At 45.0% G+C, this 26,382-nt stretch overlaps 2 protein-coding genes across 2 annotated transcripts; one reads left to right on the forward strand and one right to left on the reverse strand.

Annotated features, from left to right (window-relative positions):
- Nucleotides 1-539: 539 nt before the first annotated feature.
- On the forward strand, nucleotides 540-25,997 carry LOC119186660 (ATP-dependent RNA helicase DHX30). The gene is made up of 8 exons (XM_075876549.1): nucleotides 540-562; nucleotides 628-726; nucleotides 4,467-4,517; nucleotides 6,110-6,356; nucleotides 11,415-11,570; nucleotides 12,463-12,655; nucleotides 19,499-19,747; nucleotides 25,130-25,997. Exons 4-7 carry the CDS (start codon nucleotides 6,192-6,194, stop codon nucleotides 19,690-19,692), a joined length of 708 nt encoding a protein of 235 aa, XP_075732664.1. The 5' UTR covers nucleotides 540-562; nucleotides 628-726; nucleotides 4,467-4,517; nucleotides 6,110-6,191; the 3' UTR covers nucleotides 19,693-19,747; nucleotides 25,130-25,997.
- On the reverse strand, nucleotides 7,048-8,771 carry LOC142775206 (uncharacterized). The gene has a single exon (XM_075876548.1). It carries the CDS (start codon nucleotides 8,675-8,677, stop codon nucleotides 7,076-7,078), a length of 1,602 nt encoding a protein of 533 aa, XP_075732663.1. The 5' UTR covers nucleotides 8,678-8,771; the 3' UTR covers nucleotides 7,048-7,075.
- Nucleotides 25,998-26,382: the final 385 nt, after the last annotated feature.

Raw genomic sequence — 26,382 nt, forward strand, 5'->3', positions numbered from 1 at the left:
TTTTGGTCTAAGAGCGTCTAAACTCTATTTTTAGTGCCTGAAAATTCGGCCTCCTTGAGGGACCCGAACAAATAGTTCAATTAACTGAAAGTTCAATGAACTGAATATTCACTAGAATACAGAAAATAGCATTGGGTACTGAAGAGTTGAAAGTGTGAAATGCAACTTATTTAAAAAAAATAATTATGTAATTTTAGTTTGGGCATAAGAAGACACAAAGCAGTCCAGAGTGTCTACATTTCTGTGCACTAGTTATCTGGCACAGCTTGCTGCTGGAACAGTCTCTCAACATTCTAATAAAATACATCCTGTGGATACGGCTAGAGATACAGGATTTGAACCTGCCTCAGCCATTACTTCTTTGCGGCACTCTTCTGCATTCAGTTCTGGAAGAACAGGAGAAACAATTTCGAATTTGCGTAGTCTGTGCATGCAAGCCTGCACCATGTCAGGGCAGGTAGAAGAGGCTCGATGATCCCATGCGAAGAAAGCACGACGCTTAGCTCAGGCGATGCGCTGAGTAGTATTGGAGACGCCGAGCTACCGCAGGGCGAAAACACCGGTAAAAATTTTGTGCGGCAGTTTCGAGGCCACTGATAGAATGGTTTAATTATTCATCTCTTCCAGACGCCATCAATCCGACCAATATCCTGGCTTCCTCGGATCCCTTCATGGCGAAGCATTGCGGATCCGGCCACTGTCTTTCTGTTTGCAAGGTCGTCTTGGGTGAGCTTTGAAAATTTACTATGTAAAGCTTCGGCAGCAGTACTCGAATATCAATTTATCGAACGATTTTATCGATATTCTGGTCGTTTCTTGAGGCGTTACCCGAAGGCTTTCGTAAGCCGTTTGACGGAGGCGTGCGTGGGACTTTCGAATATATATGCTCGTGATGGAATCGATCTCTGAAATCTTATCTCCTTTTCGCAGATGGCCAGCTGTTATGGAAAGCACAAGTGTCAGTACCGTGGCGAAAATGCAATAACATAGTCAATGCAATAACATAGGATAAAAGGGACTATGTCAAGAAGGCCAGTGTCTGCATGTGCTCCATTAGGCAGGTAGGATTTTGTTAGTGGATAAACTTCAAACGAAAACTGCATTTGGAAAGTCTTCTCGGTTGCTTGCGTTTCTTTTCGCAAGACTGTGCTTCCACGTCGAGCGTGTGCTGTGAGGTACTGCATCTGCCTTAACTATAAGGGTTTATCACAAAGCTTATGATTTGTTTGCTAGTTTTGTAATGTTAATAACCATCCTTGTAGTTTTGCAGGTAAGAAACTATTCATATTCGCAAAAAAACCTTCAATAGCTTGAGCTGTGCAAAGTACAGTAATGCACGCAAAAAGTTGGCAGTCAAGTTATAGATATCCGTATACGATTATCGCTACTGAATATGTGTGATGGGAAGTGTGACTATACAAGCTATTCATTGGATACCTTTAAGCTGTGTAGTTTGCAGTAATCAATCGTTCACTCTGGCAGTGCGTCCTCTGGGGCGTTTCCTTCGCTCATCTTCACGATCAAATACTTTTCAATAAAATTCTAGATGACAAAAATACAAGGATGTGCTTACAAGAAATATCAGTAACTTGTTTTACACAAATGTGGAACTACTCGCACGCTAATGCTCAGGATTTCAGGTTCTCTATCAGAGTTCTGCTTCATGTCGTTACAAATGTGCTGTTTAACGAGCTCAACATTAAATTAAGATTGCCATATTCAGCATAGCCTACTTCAGGCTGTTGAATCTCGCTTCAATGTTTAAGCGTCCTGTTTGGCTGAGGTAGCAGAGCGGCCACAGTGGGAAAGCATTGGTCCCGGGTTTATAATATTTCTTGCCGATTAGTGTTACAGGATGCCCGTACAAATAAGTGGCATTTGACGTAAAGTGCAGGCATGATCTGGTGCATATGAGTGAACCTCAATTAGGAAACTTTCAGGTTTAAAAAGATTGTATTAGGTGGTGTAAATATCGATGACGTTTTAACAAGGCAGTGCAACATATTAACAAACAATTGTTGCCCTTTGTGTTATCGCTCAGACCTAAGTATAACGAATGTAAAAATTCAGTATGATCTATTTAATCTAAGTAAATAAAAGTTGTCCTCTTGTAGATTTAGTGGTACAAATACACATGTATGGCATATTTTTGGACATACATTTATGCCATATTTTCAGACTAACTGGCAAAAGTTTTAAAGATATCGTTTTGCAGAAATTCTGGTTTTGGCTTCGTTGGTGGTGACCGAAAAATCGAGATAGATACAAATATACAAAGAACTTTGCCCTACAGGGAATCGAACCCAGGTCTCCTGCTTGGCTAGCATGTGTTACACCATAGAGCCATGCCAGGGCTTGAAGCCGTCTTGGAAGGGCAAAAAAAAAAAATAAACATTATAATACGAATGTTGTAGAGTGTGAGGAATTTTTCTAGCACATGTAATATTGCATGGCAGAAGAGTAAATTCGCTCAAGGTTTGAAAGCATGCTAATTGCGCAATGATTTCGTGGCAATAATTTTCTGGCTGCCTATCTATTAAATGCACCTAAAGATACACTAAAACGTCGATAGAATGAATTCCGGATATAACGACATATTGTTTATAACATAGTAAATGAAGACTGGTCTTGCGCTAGATATAGTGTCATGAATATACCTTTATAATGAATTTTTGGATATAACAAACCTATTTTTGAGGAAGATGCAATTTTCCTATGATGAGGCTTCAGTGTAAGTAATTATCTCCCGCTGCGATAGTCCAGTGGCTAAGGTACTCGGCTGCGGACCCGCAAGTCGCGGGATCGAATCCCGGCTGCTGCAGCTGTATTTTTGATGGACGCGGAAATGTTGTAGGCCCGTGTGCTAGATTTGCGTGCTGGTTAAAGAACCCCAGGTGGTTGAAATTTCGGGAGCGCTCCACTACGGCATCTCTTTTGATCATATGGTGGTTTTGGGACATTAAACCCCTCATATCAATCAATCAATCAAGTAATTATCATTAACAATAGCGTCAACAGTGTTCTGGTGTGTATGTTGCCTTCTGGGCAAATAGTGGGTGCTTCAAGGATTCGGAAAAAAAAAAAGGAGGGGGGGGGGGGCTTGGGTGTAGTTGGTTCTTTGCAGCTCTACTTGCTGTAATCGGTCTAGAATAGTTGTAAACGATGAGTACTACATGCACAGAGGTACCTTTCCTCATGCCATGTTTGAAGGAATACTAAGAGCAAACCGATTTTTCGCTTATTAGTGAAGTACAAGGTCACAATCGCAAATACACACTCTTACCACGACACGGAACTTAGTGAGTAAACGCGTGAAAAGGAAATTTGGGTGGTGATGAGATTTCTACACCAAACACCATGGCATAAAAAATTTCGAAGGCGTCTACTTGGTCCTAATTAGCTTGCAGTCAATAAGAATGAAGTGTAGTCAACTCTCACTCATTCAAACTCGAAAGGGCATCTGAATCAAAAAGTTTGAATTATTAGAAGTTCTCAGATAGATGACTCTTGGTGAGGCGATGTCACAAATTATAATTAGGCATTTATTTTATCACATATAAAAAATTTTTTAAGTATTATTAAACCCTAACTGCACACAATGAACAAATAGCAGAGGTGTAAGGTCCACATGTTTATTGGCCATTTACGGCTGATGAAACCTTGTTAAAGAAATTGGGAATCACCAACTGCTTCTTTGCTAGAGGTGTGTGCCTTCAGGAGAAAGCTCTCTATACCAGATAAGAAGCATCACGGTTTACCAACTGTGCGCTTTGTCTCAAACATTTGTTTACTAGCAAAGCCGTTTTCCTTGAAGCCCTTGTGTGCTTGTTTTTATTTGTAGGCTGTTAAGATTATATAAGCATGTTAATTTTCAAATAGTAGTGAGAAAGCAGCTGATAATTTCTTGTATGAAACTGCAAAAAGTATGAATTAACCAAAAGATGGAGTTTGAACTAACAGGCTTTTAAATACATTGAAAGAATAGAGGTCCAACCAAAAAATTGAATTTTGTTGGAATCAGCCAAAAGAATAAATTAACATAGTTTGAATTATTGAGAGTCTATTGGACATTGCAATCTGTGGGTGCCATAGACTTAGCTTACAGAGTTTTAGAAAGTCTCGTCGAGTCAATGCTACGAAAACACCATGCATTCATTTTGAAATTTCCGACGTCTCACGTGGAAATTTTAGTGTGAAATCTTCAAGAGAATCTTCAACCACGATTTTCCAGGCTAGTAATGAACCTATGATAGTGAAACATAGGGCATTAGAGTTCTCAGAGTCTCGTGTGTCAGTGGAGACCTTGCCGTTGTTCCAATTTAGTGTCCCTTTCAGATGTTCAGCCAAAAGCAAAGCTATGCTAGCCAATGAGCAGATGTGAATACAATGCAACTGTACTATTGTGTTGTGTTTTTGACGGCAAAGCTAAAACACCCTGCAAGCTTTTTTTTTTTTTTTTTTTTCAGATGTGACTACATTATACAGTGCACTTTCAGGGAACGGAAATCTGTTAAACGGTACTGCTGCTTAAATGCAACAATTGCCTCTGATGTAATTGGTTGCATACTTGTATGCGACACCCCTGTTTATCTCCCAGTAAATGAAACTCCTGTTGACTTTTCAACATATTTTGCTGGTCCCTTTATGTTTTCTTTTATGAGGGTTCACAGTAATGGGTGGTGAGTGTAGTTTCGCTGCTGTGCCTCCTTACTTTTTAGTTAGTCTGTGTTGACCAAGAATCGTTAACAGCCCGTGAAATATGGTGTTGCCCAAGGCAGTATCTTGCGGCCGCTCCTATTCATTATCTATATAAATGATCTTGCAAATGTTCGAAAGCACAGCGTGATTACATCATGTGTGCAGACAGCACCAGTATATTTTGAGCTTGAACGGATGCTAATGCCATGGCAGAGTGTGAAAATCATATACTGGAAAAGTAAATGAGTAGTCATTCAGAACCTCCCTAATAATCAACCCTTTAAAAACAAAAGCTGTTTTATTCTGCTCGAAATCGATATCAACTTCGGGAGACGTCCTACAGTTCAATCACTCTGTCATTGAATTATATTCTACAGCTAAAACACTAGGAGTAATTTTTAAGGAATGTATGCCTTGGGACCACTACACTGACTACCTTCGCACTGAACTTTCGAAAGCTTTAGGTGGTGCTGAAAAAGTGTATGCATTTTCTCCGTCTATCGCAGCCATTTTGTATACACTGCTTTGTTCAAATCGCACTTGGGCTACTGTCATCTTGTGTGGGGAAATTGTTCTAAGAAAGCTTTGTATAAACTCATTATAATGTAGAAAAATGCAGTGCGAGCGATACTCAAACAGCCATATGGTGCACACACATCTCAGTTATTCACTAAATTTGAAATTTTAAAGCTAGGCAAGATATATGAACTTAAGCTACTATCTTCCACAAGATCTGATATACATAAGAACAGAAATAACTTGATAACTCTTTCATACCTGCAGCCTTGAGGCACGCAGAACTCTGGCATGTACCATGACCGCGAACAAACTATGGTTTGCAGCTGTTGCAGTCCAGCGTCTTTCAAATGTTAAATAAATTTATTCTAACTACGAAAATTTTGCGTGTACTTTCAAACAATAAATTGCACTTGCTTCTTGTATAATTGCCTGTTATTCCATGGTGTCTTGCTTTTTAGTTACAATTTTGCATGTACCCACCATCTTACTTGTAATTATAAAAAATTGTTACTATTGTTATCTTTTGTGAATATGTTTTGTTTATTTCTCCAAAGTGTCTGTCTACTATATATGTATATTTTAATCGCTTTGTTTTTCAATTAAAAAACGCTTTCTGTATATGCTTTGATTCGCTTCTGCTACAGTGTGCACTGCTGGGTAATGGGAGCTGGGGCCAGTCACGCTACATATATGTAGCTTTTTTCTCACCTTTCAAACCACATCTGAAGTTTTCGTACCTTGGGTGGCAAAATAAACCAAGCTTAAAACTTTTTGCAGTAGTGACTTTGTTTTGAGCCACTGCCATTTTCTTAGTTTTGACGATGTGTTGGCACTCAAATGCAAACACAAGTTAATAACCCAACCTGTAAACCCCTTCTCCCCCCAAAACTAGAGTTCTCGCAATTTCACAGTTGAGCGACGCCGTTGGATACCAGGTGCGCTTTTCAAAGCAGCTCCTGAGCTTCCGCAGTGGCATGCTCTTCTGCACGGTGGGCATCCTGCTGCGCCACTTGCAGCACAACAGCAATCTGCTGGGAATCTCTCACGGGATTGTTGAGGAGCTGCACGAGCGCGACGTTCGCGCAGACTTCCTACTTGCTCTCCTATGTGGGCTGCTCTTCAAAAACGCCACTATCAAGGTAGGCTTTTCTATTTTTTTTACAACAAGGCTGCCTTAGTCTGCCCTGTGCTGTTGTCATTAGGCTTGTGCGAATACTTGAAGGCTTCGGTTATTCAAACAAATAGGTGCACATTAACCTGCATGCAAATTTCTGTAAAGGTGGTTTCTCCGCAATGGAGGGGTGTTAAGGGGGGAGGCTACCTTCGATGGGCAACTTTTTTGTTTGTTGAGATATCTTAATGAAATTTTCAGTGTACATTAATAGCAAAGCCATTTGAATAACCACAAAGTTTCATGCAGTTATGTTCACTGGTTCCCAAGTTACAGCTATTTATCAGGGTAGTCCACATGGGTCCCTTAGTCAGGGTCTGGAGAATTTGAAAAATGTGCTAGCACTGTGAAATTCACTATGATGATTCCTGGGTAGGTGCTTTAGGGCAAGACAGAGCCCTTTTTTTAAATTTCCTTGCCAAAAAATGTTAGCAGAGCACTGAATTTAGTGTTCACAATTTGGCTCTCATCAAAGAAGTTTTAGTTAATTATTACAAATTACAGACACAATAAATTGAAAAAGCGGGCTTGTCTTGCCCTGGGCAATTTATTAAGGTGCATAATAAAAAAAACCTGATAGAAATCAGACCAGCAGTTCCAGAGAGATCACCTGACTAAGCAGCCTCACTGGCCAAAAAAGTCATTCTGAGAAAATTGACTTCGAAAGTTTCAAACATTTATTATGGTCTAAAATGACCCTGCAGAGTAGCTAGATGTGTCCTTAGGCTCTCTTTTTCTTTGCCGCTTTTCCTGCTTCTCATTCATCCGTTTCTGAGCCTTTCTCAGACGCAGAGAGTCTTTCTCCGCAGCTCGTTGAATGGTTAGGTGGCCAGGTGGAAGTCCCACTGATGACGACAACTCTTGGGTGGCCCTGTAGCAGCCGGCATTATACCGCAAAACTGCGTCATGCAGTGCTGTCTCGACAGCAATCAATGATGCATGTTGCTCCTTGGGCATCAAGGACCATAGGACAGAATGGAATGACTCCGATGCATTTTGCGTCTTTGCTCCCAGGCAGCGTTGCAGTAGAGAAGCCTGCGAAAGGCGCTGGTAGACTGGCAGCAGCGCTTCTGCAACGTAGCCCGGAAGATTGTATTTGTGCTTTGGAGGTGGCACGCCATTCCCTTTGCAGGCATTATGACGGCACCACGAGTCTGCACCTTCCGGGCACAAGTCATGGTGAGGATCCTCGTCAGTTGAGGTGACGTGATAATATGACGCCATCACTGCACGCTGCATTGCAGCCACATTGTTTGAATTGTTCCGCAGTGCCCAGCCATAATAGTCTGTGAGTTTATCAATAAGGGCTTTTGTCAATCTGCCCTTCCCTCCCAGAGCCTGTTCGCTTTTCTGCACAAGATTACGTAGGGCTGTGCCCATCCTCTTCCGGACATGGTTCAAGCATTCTTCTTTCACAATAGGGACTAGCCCATAAACATTGTCTTGTTGAAGGGCAGAGAATGTGGCGCTGTCCCCATCAGATACAATGGTTGTATACCGGAGGTTATGCTTGGACAGTGAACGTGAGAACAGAGTTACAGCTGCTTCAACCTCCATCCTCCCAGACTTGGCATCAGTGTTTTTTTGGCACACATGGTGCTTCAACCAGCTTGCATAGCCCTCGTCTTCAGGCTTCGGTCCTACCTGGCAGCCGAGACACTGATTCGATAAAACTACAGCATCCAAGATGAGGCTTGTGTGATACTCGATGATTGCACCAACTCCAATGTGAGATGTATGTCCGCGCCTATGCCACGTGCCATCATAGTTCACTGTAATGTCCTTGCAGAAAGATGGGTCCATCTCCTTGTACACCTTTTTCACAGCAGAAGCCGATTCTTCATAGAATTTATCCAGGGTCTGTTGCTGTGGTTCTCTGAATTGCTTCAGGTGCCTCTGGAAAGTTCTGTGGTGCAGGCCACGGTGGGAAACATTCATAGTTGCCCAAAAGTCGTTGAGGGCTGTCTGTCCCTTCCCTATTTGTTTCATGACCGTAATGGCTCTTATATTCACGTCGAAGGCCCTTGACTCGTTCTGACGAGCAGAGCTCCACGAACTTGAAACTATTCCACAATGTGGACATACCAGCTCAAGCTTCGTGGCAAGTCCAAGCTGGGTGCCTCCTTGAACTTTCATCCCGGTCGCGAGGCAGCGCGGGCACGGGGTCTTGGACAGCATGTCGCTAAGGGCATCCCCTTGCACGAGGAAATATCTCTCGCCTTCGGTCGTAGCGGTGGCAGCTTCGGGTTCAGGCATCATCGCTTGAAACTTCCTCTCGGTCGCTGGCATAGCGCCAAGCTTTCGTTGCACAGCAGCACGTTCTCTCTCCGCCGTCGCCAACTCCTCGCACGTCCGAAAACGTGTTTGGAAGTGCACAGTCAACGACGCGGTCTCACTGTTCGGGGCCGGAATCAATGCGGTTGGCGAGCGCGACACACCAGGCGCACTTGAGCACGAAACACCAGTCTCAGTCGTCACGACGGATCCTTGTGCCGATGGTGTAGAAGTCTCATCGCTAGAAGCGTTGACGCATTCGTCTTGAAAAGATGAAGCGGAAGCATCGGTGCAACTGTCGCCGCGCGTGGGCGTGCAGGTGAGCTTCGCCATGCGTACGAGCTTCAGCTGACGCTTTCTTGAACCGAACGCGTGCCGAGTCTTGAACTTCGAAATGCCCATCGTGACCGTCAGCGCAACAATCCGCGTCCCGTGAACACGGCGGAAGATCGTCTCGTGAGGACGGTAGAAGATCGTCTCGTGAAGACGGTAGAAGATCGTCTCGTGAAGACGGTAGAAGATTGCTCGTGAAGACGGTAGAAGATCGTCTCGTGAAGACGGTGAAAGATAGAGGAGCACGTGTGACGACCGATCGGAATGATGGCAAACGGGGCACGCAAAGAACGCCGGCATTGCAAGCGCCGGTGCAGACGACGAGCCGGCGCATGCCGGAGAAGTAGCTACGTCATCGCGCGCAGCAACCAATAGGAGCTGCGCGTTCCCCCATTCCCTCGAGAGGCGCGCGTTTTGTCCAATCGCGGCTTCGCATCCAGGCAGCGGGACATTCGAAAGCTTCCGCGAGCCCCCCAATTGTGAGCGACTCCCGCCTCGGAGCGCCACCGCCACTGCCGCGGGTGGCGAAAAAAAAAAGCGCGAGAATTCACGAGCAAAACAACATCAAGATGGCGGCGATCGGCCGAGCGGTTGGGAAATGGCGAGCGCGCGAAGTTGGGGTATTTTTGGCGCTCGCTCGCCGCTTGCCGGCTGCCGCGGCATGTTATAAAGTTTATTTGACGTACTTTCGCGATGAATTAGACATTGATATTTACAGTAGAGGCAGTTTATGAGTCATACTGCCCAAGTATGTGGTTTTCAAAAAATCGACTTTTTCGCGATTTTTCGGTTTTCAAAGGGCGCGTCCCCCCTTAAGCCGTGAAGGCACTTATTTAAGTGTTACACTGCACTAAAGTGGTGCCAAACCGTGAGAACACATAATAAGGAGAAATTTGCTTTACCATGAAACCCCTATTCAAAGACAAGTGAAAATGTTACCCTCGCATCGATTGATCATTTTTTTTTTTAGTTCAGAAGCTTGTGATAACGACTTGTATGCTCCAAGTACAGCAAATATTTTTTAAAAACGTAACACGTTTTACAGGCTATGACTTGCATTGCACTGAAAGTCGAACACGGCTCTGCTGCGGTGGTCTAGTTGCTAAGGTACTCGGCTGCTGACCTGCAGGTTCCAGGATATATCTCGGCTGCAGCAGCTGCATTTCCTATAATAGTGGAAATGCTGTAGGCCTGTGTGCTCAGATTTGGGTTCACATTAAAGAACCCCATGTGGTCAAAATTTCCGGAGCCCTCCACTACGGCGTCTCTCATGCTGACTCGCAGGTTCGGGATCTATCCCGGCTGCAGCGGCTGCTTTTCCGATGGAAGCGAAAATGCTGTAGGCCCGTGTGCTCAGATTTGAATTCACGTTAAAGAACCCCATGTGGTCAAAATTTCCGGAGCCCTCCACTACGGCGTCTCTCATAATCATATGGTGGTTTTGGGACACTAAACCGCACATATAAACCAAATAGATCGAAACTAGAATGCTGCTTATTTTCAAAACTGTTTCTGCTTTCTTTGGTGACACTAAATGGCATTTTAACAGGCTTTGTTACATTTCTATCAAATTATTGTCCAGGTTAGGCAGGTCACAACAAATCTGTCCATTTTTTTTTATATTATGCAGTATATATACTATTTGATTCGAAATTATGACTAAAATTGCTGTTTGCTTTGAAATTGCACCATAACTAAAATTCACTATTAACACAAGCTTCGTTGTCATAGTAGTACAGTTGATCTTCGATATTTCGAATATATATCGCATTATTGGCTATATCGAACTGGTGGGAAATTACCTCGAATTTTTCATGGAAAAGTGTGATGTTGGTACATACATATATCAATCTCAGATGCAGCGGAATATCCGCTATATCGAGCGCTGTGCCGTGCCGAAGCCAAGGAATCCCATTCATCCTAACAAATATTGATGATTTTTAGGCCGTGTTTTAACAACTTCTGGTTGTTACGCAAGCCCAACTTCTGCTTTTGGGCATCGTGTAATCATTTGTAATGCTTTACCAAGCTCGATTGACACTGTGGTTTTTTTGTCGGGCACTGCCAGCATACCAGCTATCAGAAGGTACGTATGATGTTTCTTGCATGCGGTATGCATTTCACACTGTGCATTGATCGCTGTACTGCCCATGTACCTTTTGGCCACGTCCCAATGCATTTTCTCAGGTGTTTTTTTTTCATGCGTCGCTAGTGATTCAGTGCTCTTTCAAGTGCCAACATTATTGCATTTTCATTAGTTTTAGAATTTGATGCTATTATTTTCATCTTGTAATCTTCAAAATGTCCTGTAATGCAGTGCTGTCTTCAAAACTATCATGAAAAAAGGCCCTTAAGGTATCGTTAATACATTCGAAAAGGAAATTTATATCGTTTCTAACTTTTTCTTTTCGTCCTGCAGGTGATTCTCATGAATGCAACTGTCACTGAAAAGTTTTCCAAATACTTCAACGACGCCCCCATCATCAGGATTTCGGGAAGAACGCATCCAATCACCCAGGTCTTTCTGGAAGACCTCATTGCAGAGAAAATCATTACCAAAGCTTCGTCAGAAAAGGTATGGCGCATACATTTGGGTGGACGTTCCGTTTTCATGCAGAATGTTCATGAACGGGCCCTTTTCGTAATTTGCAAGTACGCTTCTCTTCACTGCTTATTTGAGCAAGTAATGGCCGCAGCTGTCGTTCTTGGAGCGGAGGCGCGGTCCTAGTTTCAACGTGCTGGGGCTTGTCATTATGATTGCTTAGAATATCAAGAGAGGTGACTCAACATTTTTCACATCATTGCGTAGGCGCACCGCGCTTGAACAGGCCATTTCCGCTAAATGACAAGCTGCCATTTGTTGTTCAAACTGCATGACAGGAAAGCTAACTTCACTATTACCGGGCCTGATCGTGAGTGACTGTAAGTGCTAAACTTCTCAGAATCACTAAAATGGTGCTGTCTCTTCATCACCTCTTCCTTCTCTACTGTGGTGTATTTTACATTATTGTTGAATAGTAAAGGGTACCAGGAAAAAGAAATGCATGATGCCTGGAAAGCTGATATTGTTGCGAGTAGCCCTAGTAAATAGTTTTCTATGAAATATATGTATACTTCCCTGCTCAGGTATTTAGGCTGACGTATTTTCTTTATTTTGTGGGTAAATCTGATAAAACTAAATGGAATTTTCTAGTTTTTGGGCTGATTTCAAACACGCTATATGCATAAATTCATCTTTGAGGTCAACTACCATGCTTCAGGAAGTAGACAGAGCTGTGTCTCTGGTATCTAGGGACACTTTAGGAAAATTTTTCAGCACAAAGTGAATAACTTTAGATACTATAGTGTACATCATAAACACATACATGATGTTATCAGTGATGAACATTTTATGCATGTGTTGTTGCTTTTCAGGACTTGTCGGCATTATACTGTAAGTGTTGGTGCTTTTGGTATGTCCCCTCCAGAGCCGTGACGACCCGGTCAAAATTGTGCCCGACGTTTTGGTGTACCTCATGGAGATAAGCCCAGCTGGAACGAGATCAACGTGCTGGCTTGCGGTGCAAGCGAGCGCCAGCCAAGTTTCACGAATGAATTTCGCCCCTGCACTCCCGTCTCGATTACCAAGGGCAGCAAAAGATCTTTGCAAGTCCTCCACGGGTTGGTTTTGTCGATTGGTTCTGCCAAGGGCATTAGATGGTTTGACATGGGTGTAAGATGTGCATGACGCTGTACACCAGATGAGCTATATGTGACTGCAAATGCTGAGACGGCATGTTATTAATTCTGGATTCACTGTTATACCTAGGACATGTGAGTGCCACTATCTTTGGTTGATAAGTTGATGTTTTCTTGTTTTCATAGTTGCTTTCAGTTAAGTTGCGAAAAATGTAAAACACAAATTTTAGTTTAATAGCCCTACATGGCGGCACTGAAACCCCTCTGTAAAATAGTCTGCTCAGGATGCTTGAACAGTCATGAAATTTGTACTTTAAAGATGGAAACTTGAAGATTCTGCCAAATTTTGCAGCCAATTTCATTTATGTCATAGATATTTCGGCCTAAAAACAGCAAACCTCTATTCTCCAATAAGCCTAACTTCTGTCTCAGCAGGCCCCGCCGCGGTGGTCTAGTGGCTAAGGTACTCGGCTGCTGACCCGCAGGTCGCGGGTTCGAATCCCGGCTGCGGCGGCTGCATTTCCGATGGAGGCGGAAATGTTGTAGGCCCGTGTGCTCAGATTTGGGTGCACGTTAAAGAACCCCAGGTGGTCAAAATTTCCGGAGCCCTCCACTACGGCGTCTCTCATAATCATATGGTGGTTTTGGGACGTTAAACCCCACATATCAATCAATCAATCTGTCTCAGCAGGGCATAAAGTTGATGTGGACTCTTGGTTGCACAGCTCTCTTTGCAGAAGTAGGCCAGATCAGTACAGGCTTTGTTGGCAGAGCTCGTACTGAATTATCGTGTTGTCAACAAGAACAGGTTGTTGCTGAGTATTGTCACAAGATGTTGCCGAGCACACAACTGAATTGCATAACAAACACTCGTAGTGAATTAGTTGTTACAACGAACTAAATAGGAACTTCAGTTGGCCACACCTCATTTCTGTATTAATTTTGCAAGGAAACCGAAAACGTGAGCGCCACCGCGCTTTCGCCGGAAACGGATGAAATATTTGGCCTGTTCATGGCTCGTAACTTAAAACATAGCATAAAAAGCAAAATAAGTATTGAAAGGCAATTTATTAACGCATTTTTTTATGTGGCTGTAACATTCAAAATTCAATAATAGTCGCACTTCTCTTGATGTGAACACTCAGCTGTTTTGTCAAACGAACTTTGTTGTGTTACGATTTTCAACTTATCATGTTTTAGTTTATGTCGTGTGAGATGCTGCTAGGATAAAAAAGATAAGCTCTTTGGGTATGAAGCCTAGAATTATTTGTCCTAAATGCGTAACACTTTAAAAGGGCCCCTTTTTTGTCCATCCACTGCCATACATTGCATGGTCTTGCAGTCGTCAACACAAGTCTAACACAAGGCCACCATTGCTTAAAGGGACACTAACGAGCAAAATGGTTTTTCAAGTATTAGTACTCTTACTGTGCCTTGATGCTTATAGTAAGTGAAAAAAGGCGCGAAAAGAAAATGTAGGAGGCGACGCCATCTTGAGATTCTAGCACCAAACACCATGATGTAGGAAAATTTAAAGGCATATATCGTGTACTATGCAGCTTACTGTCGGTAAAAATGAAGTACATTGTAATCTTTGGTTGGCATAGACTAAGTGTATGAAGTTTCAGAAAATTTTATTCAGTCAAAGTCATGTTATTACTAAAAATAGATATTAAAGGGAGATGCTACTCGAAAAACGATTTTCTTTAATAAGAGTCTGAATTTAACACAAATTGGCATGCTAATAGAGTTTTTTCTCCTCTTTTCAAATATGTCATTTATTTTTATGTAGATTGCTTGGTTTTCTTTCTGCAGGTCAGATACTGCAAAATTATGGCCATTGTTATGCAACAATTCTGACCTATAAAAATTTGAGATAAAGCATGCAGATATAGCTGACTATGATCCTTTGGAACTGTAGAGTGCAAAAAACTATATAAATTTTGCGTGTAAAAAGGTGAAATACAATAATAAAATAGAAAAATTTACTATGGCTCTAGTTGCCAAGGGCTTTCAGTGTTATGTAATTTTTGAAAAACATAATCAAGCAGCACTGACAATCTGAATAGATACTTGCACTCTATGGGCCTTCATCATGCTATGTGCAAAATTTCATAGAGGTATGACAATTCTAAGTATACGAACTAGCGTGTATAAGAAGCACAGATCACACAAAACTGCAAAAGGAGAAAAACGCATTTGAAAGTTTGAAACCTTTTTTTTTTATCACAAAGTTGTTAGAAATGCATAATCTTTGGCCATAATGTTCAACAGAACTTTGAAAAGCACTGCAAGTTACTAGAACTGTCCTGCAGCATAGGTTGTGCCCTCACGGTCCTTGCGAGCACTCTCTTCTAGCCGTGCCCTTTTCACTCCACGACGACGGTGGGCCCTTGCTTCTGCTGTCAGACGCTCGGACATTCTCTTGATGCGCCTCGCATCGCGGGAATCACTGAAAGTAACTAGATCTCTAGATGGCAGTGTGTTGAGCTCTTCCAGGATGTGCTCGAAAGTAGCATCACCCTTGTTGAACCACAGGATTGCCATAGCTGCGGCAGTCTCGACAACCGTTCGGGAGACAAACTTAGTTTTGGGGCAAAGTAGCCAAGTTTTGCTGTTCAGGGATTCCGATGCGTTCTGGGTTTTCCCTTTGATGCATCGAGCAAGGAGCTTCTCATCCGTTAGCCGCTTATAAATGGGCAAAACAGTCAATCCCTGTGCTTTTGTCAGGAGAGGTGTGTGGCGTGGTGCAGGTTCACCAAATGCTTCAGCGCGTTGATGTTTGCACCACGACTCTGTTCCTGCAGGGCAAAACTTGTGGCTGCCAGCATTGTCAGTAGAGCATGAGTGGAAGTACGAAGCCCATACTGCAGTGTACATATCCCGTACACTCCCCCTGTTGCTTGTTATGGCAATCTGATAGTATGTTTGGAGCTTCTGAATGGCTGGCTCTTTCATTTTCTGCCCTCGTGGTGATGGCACATGCAGCTTCCGTAGCGCGGTGCCAAGTCGCTTGGCCACATGATTAGTGCAGTCTTCTTTTTCTATATTGACAGCACCATAGACTTTTGACTCTGCAACTGCACTATATGCTTTGCTGTCACCGTCACTCAGGAATGTCATGAAGTGCAGTGGGGTGTCATAAGTCAATGTTCTCTGCCAAATGCGCATTGCAGCCTCCGTTTCCATGGCATGGGAGGAAGAGTCTGCATTTTTTTCACAGACTGGGCCATAGAATGCCTGCCACACTTCCTTGTCTGGGCCCATATCCTTGTGCCTACTGCAAGTCAGGCAGTAATTTGATATGACCTCGAAGTCTAAGCAGAGGCCAGTATCTAAGGAGATAACTGCTCCAATCTCGTTGTGGCTTTTGTGGCCCCTCTTCTGCCAAGTGCCGTCGAACATAACAGCCACATCAGTTTCGCCTGCTACTTCTTTCGTCAACTCTCTGGATCGGCGCAAGTTTCCACTCACAGCTGCCATGGCAGCGGTGTGCACCTTCTTTGCTATCGAAAAAAATCCTCGGTGGTGCATTGGTTTTGGGAGTCCAATAATGGAGCAAAATCTCGACAATTGCTCATGCCTAATGCCGACAGCGCGTGCAGCCACCATCGCCTTCACATTTACAGCGAAACTATCTCGGGAGCTCCCACTCTCGTACCGTTGGCTCACTCGGCCGCTGCCGTCCGCCTTAACACGCAGTGACGTATAGGAGCACGAAAGAACAGTCGCTGAGCATTCGCTGTTTTCGCAATGAAGTTCGAGGAGCGACGAAAGTCCCTTGCGCTTTTCTGCCGGCTCCCAAACGGCAAGTTTTTGAATACCACAAGCAGGGCATGCCGCACCTGCCACAAGTGCCGTCAGCAAGAGTGTGTCGCACAAAACTGTCGTTGCACAAACCTCATCGCGCTGTCTTTCGTCTTTTCGAAGAAGCCGAGCTTTTTTTCCGAAGCACTGACGAAAGAAAGCGCAGCGTCAATCCCTTCATCGCAGCCACTGTCGCTCGCGCACTCGTCGATGCCGCCGTCAGGCCTAGCACACGTAGGCGCGTTCTCGTTCGTCGCCGTCGTTCGGGGCGCTTTACGCCGCCTTCCCTTGAACTTGTGCTTCGTTCGAAACTTCTGCGGTCTCACGTTGCACTTTTTCGGGCTTGTCATCGCGGAAATATGCGTAGACGCACAGAAAAGCAGACGAACCAAATGCCGATGGCCGCCACCAACAGCTCACAATGACTCGGCAGCCAATGGCGATGCGTCTTAGGGTGCCGCGCGTTTCAAACCGCTCAAACCACGTGATAAAAAGACCTCGTTTTTTTTAAATTTTTTTTGCCCACGTACAAAACTGGCGGTCGTCGGAACTGTAAGAAGAAGGCCGGAGGCAACTTTCCCAACCGATCGCGATGGCGGGCGGCACTGCAACGGGGAGCAGCGCGCAGTCAAAGATGGCCAATATCGGCGCAAATTCTTGATTTTTGAGCCACCGCGATGCCTTCATACACATTTTTCTGCATTTTGCGGTTCGAATTTAGTTTTGAAATTTTCACAGATGAAAGAAGAAGGTTTGAAGATTACAATGCAATAAAAATCAGAAATACGAGAAATTTCGCTAAAGACGCGATTTTTCGACTTGCATCTCCCCTTAAAATTTGTTTCGCCATGTGCAGTGATTTTCGCACGAAAATTTAAAATAAATCATTAGCCGTGATATTATCTGCTAATAATGAACCTATGCTAGCGAAATATATGATATTAGAGTTCTCAGAGGGCACTTTGTCAATTTAGAGGGAGCTGATTGTTTCTCTGTAGTGTCCCTTTAAGACCAGTGCACAATATACTAACAAGGTCTAAAATTATATAGACTTTGGAAATAACCAGGAAGCATCATGAAAAATGTTTATAGAAGATTCAGCTGAGACCCGTGCCACACAAGAGAGGGCGCCACAGTCTCAGCAAGTGCAAAATTGCCAAGGTAATTTCTGGGTTGTCTGTGTATCGTGCACTCTCTCATGTTCTGTGGTAGTAAAGCTGCACAAGAACAACGTTCGCGCACGATTCGGCACAGGATTTCCGCCTTCAGCACGGCCACGACACAGGCAGTGAATTGCTGGTGCCAATTTTTGTCTACAGTCGAAACCCGCAATAACGAAATCGCCGAGGAAACCGAAAAGTTTAGTTTTCGCGACAATTTCGTTGCCGCGAGTATGAGACATAAAAACAGTGATACGGCCAGCAAAACGATAATTTATTGTCAGAAGTAGGTCAACTTACTTTGCCAACCCTTGCCATGCAACAACTTCAAAACTCTGCCTTCGCACTGGAAAAGTGGTCCATTGCTACGTCGTCGTCATGTCACCAAAGGAGCGAAGGGTGTCCTGCGCATCCAAAACAACCTGCGGGTCTTTTCGGATGCGCTAACGCGTCGTTCCTGCCCGCTGTCTCGCTGTCAGTCTTGCTGTCAGCGAAGTTAGGGCTAAGGCCGACTCCGATGATGCGCTGCGCTCGTAGACTGCGCGCCCGCTCGTAGTAATCCGACCGTGCCGCCGCTTACAGCTTCGTTGCTTGCGACGAAGCACGTTGCTACGAGTGCGTTAGCGTGTCGTTCCTGCCCGCAGTCTCGCTGTCGACGGAGTGAGGGCTAAAGACGATTCTGATGACGCATCGCGCTCGTAGTAACCTGATCGCGCATACCACTCCTAACTAAAGCGTAATTATATCTCAAGCGATCATCGAGCCGTGAAAACGTCACGAAGTAGCAATTTTTCGAGAGCCATGTCCTCGCGACGCACAAGCAGCAGACGACAATCTCCCGGAGCGAGCATCGGGCCAATGGCAAGGCGAACTGAGGCAACATGGCGGCCACAGCCAATCAAGGGCCTCGAAATTACCTTCAAACATTTGCTTTTTGTGCGCTTGTTTTAAAAGGGAGGAGCCAGCTGAGGCGGGAAAGTGAAACACGGAGAAATGCTCTTTTTGATGAGCCAAAAAGCCGGCTCCCGGCCCCGCCATCACGAAGCCATAACTTTTTGAAAGTCGCTGTTTTCTCGCGATTTCCAAAAAAAAGTTTCGCTACCTAGGTGTGTGAAATGAATTTCCCGAAGCACTTCTGCGCAGTTTTCAGTGTAGATATTTTGGAATCAGATAGAAAAAAAGGTTCCAAAACTGAAAACTTGATTTTCAAAAAATCGATTTTTTTGCCATTTTTCGCGATCCCAAAGCCGCGTCCTCCCTTAAGTAAACAAAAATGGCGGTACCCACACTTGCGCGGCAAAAGCAGGCGTTTACAAATTTTGAGTGCGCATAACACGCATACGAGCATATTTTCGACAGTTAACCTTTGGCGGGAGGGTAAAATAAGGCCCGCACCATGGTAGAAAATTCGCTAATGCGGGATCGCTGTTCAAAAACATTTCATTGCTGCGAGATACGTAATACATGGGCTTCTATGAACGTTCGCCGGGGATTTGGAAATATTTCGTTGCCGCGGGGATTTTGTACTCGCGGGGTTTTGTTATTGCGGGTTCCGACTGTATTGGGACAGCAAATATGTGCTATGACTACAATTAAACAATGTTATAATGAGTCTGGATAAAACAAAATATTGATAATTGTGAAGTAAATGAAAATATAGTTTTGCGATAGATATAGTGTTGGGTATATACCTTTATAATGAATTTTTTTCATATAACGAACCTATTTTCAGTGTGATGTAATTTTTCTCTAATGAGCTTTGACTGTAATTGCTTGCGATATTGACTGTGACTACAGACAAACTGTAGCCACATTTTCTCCCAGGCCTCCTTACTCCTACCCCATCCTGCCTTTTCAGATGTGCGCAAAGTGATCCACTCCACTAATATCGCCGAGATGTCCATCACCGTTGAAGACATGACTTATGTAGTGGACACAAGCCTGCACCGTGAGCACAGGTTCAAGCCGTCCACGGGCGTGACCCTCCTCAGCATGTTCCCGACCTTCCAGGCCAGCATCCAGCAACAGGCGGGTCGTGCGGGACACGTGTGACTCCTTAACCAGTTGATATTGTAACGCGGACTGAAAGAGCGAAAAAGAAGAAGAGGTAGGATGCTCTCGAGCGATGGTGATTTGGCAGTGACGGTAGAGCGCTGGCATTTTTAGTGTAAATAAACCCATCACATTCATAACAGCTTTGGTGGAGCGGTGCTGGGTAATTCACCATCCTGGATCCCGCAGCAGAAATTCTTTGAAGAAGCAGATGCTTAGCTGGCCTACTTCTGACATCATCAGCATGAACGGCGACACAGCAATCCCGTTGACGTACTACGCTGCTGCATTCGCCAGTGCCACCGACATGGTACAAGGTGGCCGTCGACCTCGACAACCAGGCTACTGGGCGCCTGAACCACGGATATTCTCGGGTAAAACTGATGAAGACATGGATGCTTGGCTAAAACTCTACGACAGAGTGAGCCACTACTATGACTGAGGCGCACCAGCGAAGCTTGTGAACGTAGTATTCTTCCTTGCCGGGACCGATTTGCTTTGGTTTGAGAACCATGAACATGTCTTCACCACTTGGGATATATTTGTTCAGGAACTGAAGGCCTGCTTTGGGGACATGAGTTCTATGAAAAAGAAAGCTGAGCAAACGCTGTCACGTAGGGCTCAGTTGCCCGGCAAAACGTGCACAGCCTACATTGAAGAGGTATTGAAGCTTTGCCGGATTGTCAACGCAAATATGTCTGACGAAGACAAGGTCGCTCATTTGTTTGAAGGCATCGCCGAGGATGTGTACTATTTTCTCACAATGAAAAAGAACTTGAACACTCCTTCTATTTTCAGGCAGCAGTGTCGCGCATTCGAGGCATCGAAGACCCGGAGAATTTCACCCAAGTTTGGGCGCTTGGACAATATTCCCAGTGTTGCAAGTATGGACGTCGCTGCCTGCGAAGACATTCCCTTCCTCGTACGTCGGGTAATTCGAGATGAGCTCGTACGGCTTCAAGGAGGTGATGCTCACCACCAATGCTCGTTCGCCGCTTGCCCCGAACTACCTCCCTACTGGATGCGAGATCGCCACGTCGAAACCGACAGCGCACAGAAATAGCAGATTTCACCCCGCGGCTTCCGTTTTCCCCGACAAATCACGGCCACCACCGGATGTCATCATCTCGGCGTGCCGCTGCAGACATTCCACCATTGTCCACCAGGCTTCTACCAGAAGACTACTATGCGTCATCACGAAATGTTCCTGCAGAGCATGACCCGTCTCCGCGTACTTCTGCCACCTCTGCTCCTGCTAACGTAAGCCGACAAGTCCCTGTTTGCTACACATGCGGTCTCCCAGGGCATATTTCACGCTTCTGTTCCAGCCGGCCACCTGCGCCACCACGTTTTTCGACGTACCCGGCTCGTACTGATGAAACGGCCATGCAGCCACGTTTTTCGACGTACCCGCCTCGTATGCGTGAAACCTGGACAGCTCACCCGGCCAACCACCGCCCCCGACAGCAATGGCCTAACGAATTTCGCAGCGAGTCCCCCGCCTCCGAGCGAAGCCTGACGCCACCTCCGACACGTTCCCGCCAGTCGCCGTCTCCGCGTCATCGGTCGCCTTCCCCGCATCAGCTGGGAAACTAGCTGGTGCGGTCGCGGGACGGTCAGTTTCGCCAATTCCTCTTTGTGCTGTGGTGTTGATGAACAAAGTGCGTGTGTGTATAGACGGTGTAGACACTCTTGCTCTTGTAGACACTGGTGTTGCTATTTCAGTTATGAGTCTTCATTTCAAGCATCGTTTCTTGGGCCACAAAGCAATGTTCGCGTGGGATCGTAAAGAAACTTTTCATGGTGTTGGAGGCGAAGCATTATGCCCTGTTAGTATTTGTTCAACTGTACTCACGATTGGTGGACCAAATTTTCAAGTTGTATTCACTGAACTGGTTCGCGCAACTCATGATGTCATTTTAGGGATAGACCTCCTTCATGAACGCAGCACTACGTTTGACTGTGGAACTGGAGAGATTCTTCTACAAAGTATGTTGCCCGCTGCCATAGTTGACGATTTTCCAATTCTCCCCATCGATGCGCTTTCGTTGTCTGAAGATGTGAAGATCTCTGGTCGGACAGCAATGCTAGTTCCTGTATGCTCTTGACATCCGCTCAGGACCTTGCACTGGACTTGTTGAGCCCAACCATACAAATGCCATCAAGAAGAATGTGCTGGTCCCACGGTCTGTCCTTACAGCCATCGACGGATATGCTTGTTTGTGGGCGCTCAATGCAGCATCAGAGCCTGTTGTCCTACCAGCTGGATTTAAACTGGGAACGTTTGAGGAGCAGGCCACAGTTGACGTCAGAATGGTTTCAGAGTTTCCAGCCATCAGTCAGACTGTGCCCAACTACTCAGCTGAGATGAAACGCATGATGAATAAGTCGTTGCCTTCTTCAGAGCAGGATGTCCTCAAGGAGGGGCTTACACGCTATGCGAGAATCTTTGATTTCGTTCAAGACAAACGTTGTTCCATGTGGACCGAATCCTGTATGCGCCACCGCATCAACACGGGAGGTGCTACACCGATACGCCAGAAACCCTATCACGTATCCCCGTCAGAGAGGAAAGTGATCGCCGATCAGGTCAATGACATGCTGCAGAAAGGCATTATTCAAGAGTCAAGCAGTCCCTGGGCAGCTCTTGTTTTATTGGTAAAAAAGAAAGACAACTTTTGGCGATTTTGTGTCGACTACCGCCGTCTCAACTCTGTCACAAAGAAAGGCATGTATCCGCTACCACGCATCGACGATGCTGTTGATTGTCTGCACTCGACCGCATACTTTCCGTCCGCCGATCTAAGGTCTGGATACTGGCAAATACAAATGCATCCTTCTGACAAAGAGAAGACTGCTTTTGTGACGCCTGATGGGTTATTTGAGTTTAACGTTATGCCGTTTGGCTTATGTAATGCCCCAGCTACCTTCGAGTAATTCATGGACTCCATTCTTCGCGGTCTCAAATGAAAGATATGTATGTGTTTTCTCGATGATGTAATTATTTTTGGCAAGACATTCCACGAGCACAACCATTGGCTTAGCGTTGTTCTAGATTGTGTCAAACAAACTGGTCTCGTTTTAAACACAAAGAAAAGTCGTTTTGGTGAGCTTCAAGCCCTTGTGCTCAGATATCTAGTCGACAGGGACGGTATACGGCCAGACCCGCAAAAGGTCAATGCTGTCCGAGACTTCAAGCAACAAACGTCTGTGAAGGATCTCCATAGCTTGGTGGGCCTGTGTTCTTACTTTCGCCGGTTCATCAAAGACCGCCCAGCTGGCTCATCCTCTGACGAGTTGCTCCACAAAAACGCCCCGTTCCGATGGACCATTGAGTGTGAGGCTGCTTTCGAGCAGCTGAAGTATTTGCTTACTGCTGAGCCCCTCTTGCGCCATTTCGACCCGGAGTCCCTCGTGGCACTGCATACAGATGCTACTGATATCGGTGTTGGTGCCGTGCTAGTTCAGTATCACGACAGCCACCAGCACGTCGTGGCGTATGCAAGTCTTACTTTGACTAAGGCGGAGAGGGATTCGGTCACCAAACTGCAATGTATTGCGGTTGTTTTCGCCGTCCAAAAGTTCATACCTTATTTGTACACCCGGCAATTCAAGATCGTCACAAATCATCATTCGCTTTGTTGGCTTGTCGAACTACGTGACCCAGCTGGTCGGTTGGCTCGCTGGGCCTTGCCGCTTCAAGAATATAATTATTCGTGACCTACAAGAGCGGTCGATGTCACGCAGGTGCCAACTGCTTATCTCGTCTTTCATCTGCAACTCTGGATGCTGATGATGATGATTTCGATAATACCTGGCTGCAATTTTCTCCAACTTCCCGAATTTGGACGTCTTCCGTCACAAGCAACAGCGTGACCCTTCGCTGAAATCGATGATCGGTGTGGCTCATAGCTCCAAACGCGCCACGCCATTAGTGATTCATGATCCCCTACTATATCGCAAGAATTACTCCAGCCATGGTTCCACACTATTTCTTGTTGTGCCAGAATGCCTGCGTCTTGTGGTGTTCCAAGCCATGCACGATGACATCACGTCTGGGCACCTTCGATTTGCTCGAACGCTTTACTGTATCCGACATCGTTTTCACTGGCCTCGACTCTGGAAGACCACCAAGCGCTACATCGCAAGTAGTGATGTCTGCCAACACCACAAACAACCTACCACGCCATTGGCCGGCCATCTGCAACCCGTTAAGCCACCCACATCACCATTCGAAAAAGTCTGCATAGATTTACTGGGCCCTTTCCCCAAGTTCACCACCGGTTGCCACTGGATTATTGTGTGCGTAGATTACCTGACACGGTATACTGAAACGATAGCGGTTGCTTCAGCCACATCATCTGACGTGTCATGGTTTTTTCTGCACTCAATTATACTCCGTCACGGGGCCCCTCGTGTGGTGATAAGTGATCGCGGCCGGCAGTTTACCACTGACGTTGTCGAAGAGTTGCTACGGCTTTGTGGCTGCCAGTATGGGCATTCCACGCCATACCACCCTCAGACCAATGGCCTCACTGAGCACACCAATCGTACCATCATCAACATGCTTTCAATGTACGTCGCGGCGGATCACAAGAACTCGGATGCCTTATTACCTTTTGTTACATACACCTTTAATACCGCGGAACACCAGGTCACAGGTTATATGCCTTTTTTTCTCCTCTATGCTTGTCATCCCCAAAATTTTCTTGAAATCATACTTCCGTTTTCGACTAACGCAAACGCCAGTGTCGCGCAGACTTTGTGTCAGGCCGAAGAAGCTTGTTGACTTGCTAGGCTCCGAACTCTCTCTGCCCACACTCGCGCGAAAGACCGTTACGACGCAAAACACTCACCTGTGACTTTCACTACGTGTGATTTTGTCTGGCTGTGGACCACTATTCAAAAGAAGGGGCTTTGCCAGAAGCTTCTTTCCAAGTACTCTGGAACATTCGTCATTACTCAGCGCTTGAGTGACATCACTTACGTTGTAGCGAAAGTGACAGCTCAGAACCGGCGTTTGCGTAAGATGCAAATTGTGCACATTGCCCGATTGAAGCCCTACAACAACCGATCGCTTCTACTCGCTCGGTGAGCTTCGTCTTGCCTGGAGGAAAATGTAACGCGGACTGAAAGAGCGAAAAAGAGGAAGAGGTAGGACGCTCTCGAGCTATGGTGATTCAGCAGTGACGGTTGAGTGCTGGTATTTTCAGTGTAAATAAACCCATCACATCCGTAACAATATCATTTCTATTATTGATAATAATAATTATTTTATTAATGATAATAAAAGTATTTATGCGACAGAAATCGTAAAATTCGTACTTTCTTCCTCCTACAGTTAAATTTCTTCTTTTGTTCGCTAGTATTAAACAAAATGTGCTTCAGTCCAAAACGTTGGTCACCGGAATGGCTGGAATGCCTTTGTTTGTTGCAGGTCACGTACTCGTACGGAAAGATCTTGCGCCTCTTCTCGAGTGTGCGCAGACCATGGACCTCCATAGTGCAGACCGAGTGGCACGAAGAATTCCAGTGTGTATAGCCCCTCTCATGTAAACGATGTGCGTTGTTTTAATAGTTGTAGCAGTCCTAGGTTAAATAAACAGTGCCATCGAATAACATAGGACAGGCGAGTGTCGTGCGCCATTTATTGCTTTTCTCCAACTTCTTCCTTCCCTGCATTCCATTTCTCTTCTGTTTCCTTTTTCTGACTGCTTCATTAATTTCTGCATGCTCAGAAGTATGGAGTGCCGCGTCGCGAGTGCAAAGTCCCCAGAAGACCTCGATGCTGAAAACAACTTAGTCCTGAAAAGTGTCCTCAAGTCGTTTGGTCGGTGTGCAGCCCAAATTTTCCATCGTGGACTAAAATAACTTAGCATTGTATACTTGGGTCTCTTCTCTTTAACATTTATATTAATGATATTGTAAACATTGATGATCAATCCAATTAGTTATTTATGGGGATGACACTACACTCCTTCTGAGAACTGATACACACACTGGCCTATTTTCTCGTGGTAATAATGTTTTATTTAAGCTGTAACTTTGGACAAAGGAAAGTGCACTGCAAGATAATGTAAATAAAACTAATGCTGTAATTTTCAACTCCATAAATAAAAAAACTGTGACTCTTTAGTACATTTGCAGTATGAATTACAGCCATTTAAAATTGTCAGGTCAATAAAATCACTAGGAGTATATTTCACACCGCATTTGCAATAGAATGATCATGTCGACAGCATTTTATTAAAAGCATCAAGAGCGGTTGGCATACTTTGGCGAAATAAATCTGTTTTACCTTTAAAGGCAAAGCTTGTTATATACGACGCTTTATTTCTTTCACATTTAAAGGAGCACAGACATGAAATTTCAAGATCGAGATGTGCCCATCATTCGATTGCTTGGTATGCGTAGATCTTCTTGGCCATATTTGAATGGCATCCGTCGCGTGGAAGCTATTTTAATTCGATGTAAAACAGCGTAGAAAAGCTAAGGAGAAAAAAACGAAAGATGGACTGCCCTGCAACATACACACTAGTGCTATGTGTTCCGTGTGATACATTCCACAAATACCATCCTGAGTGACGATGCCCTAATAGCGATGACTTGTATGATCTGAGTGTTCTTATCGTGGCGCCGACTGGCGCTGAAGTGCAGAAACGCACTCGCTTGTCCACGGCCGGGCTAGGG

Source organism: Rhipicephalus microplus, chromosome X, assembly GCF_043290135.1.
Source record: "Rhipicephalus microplus isolate Deutch F79 chromosome X, USDA_Rmic, whole genome shotgun sequence".
Classification (NCBI taxonomy): Eukaryota; Metazoa; Arthropoda; class Arachnida; order Ixodida; family Ixodidae; genus Rhipicephalus; species Rhipicephalus microplus.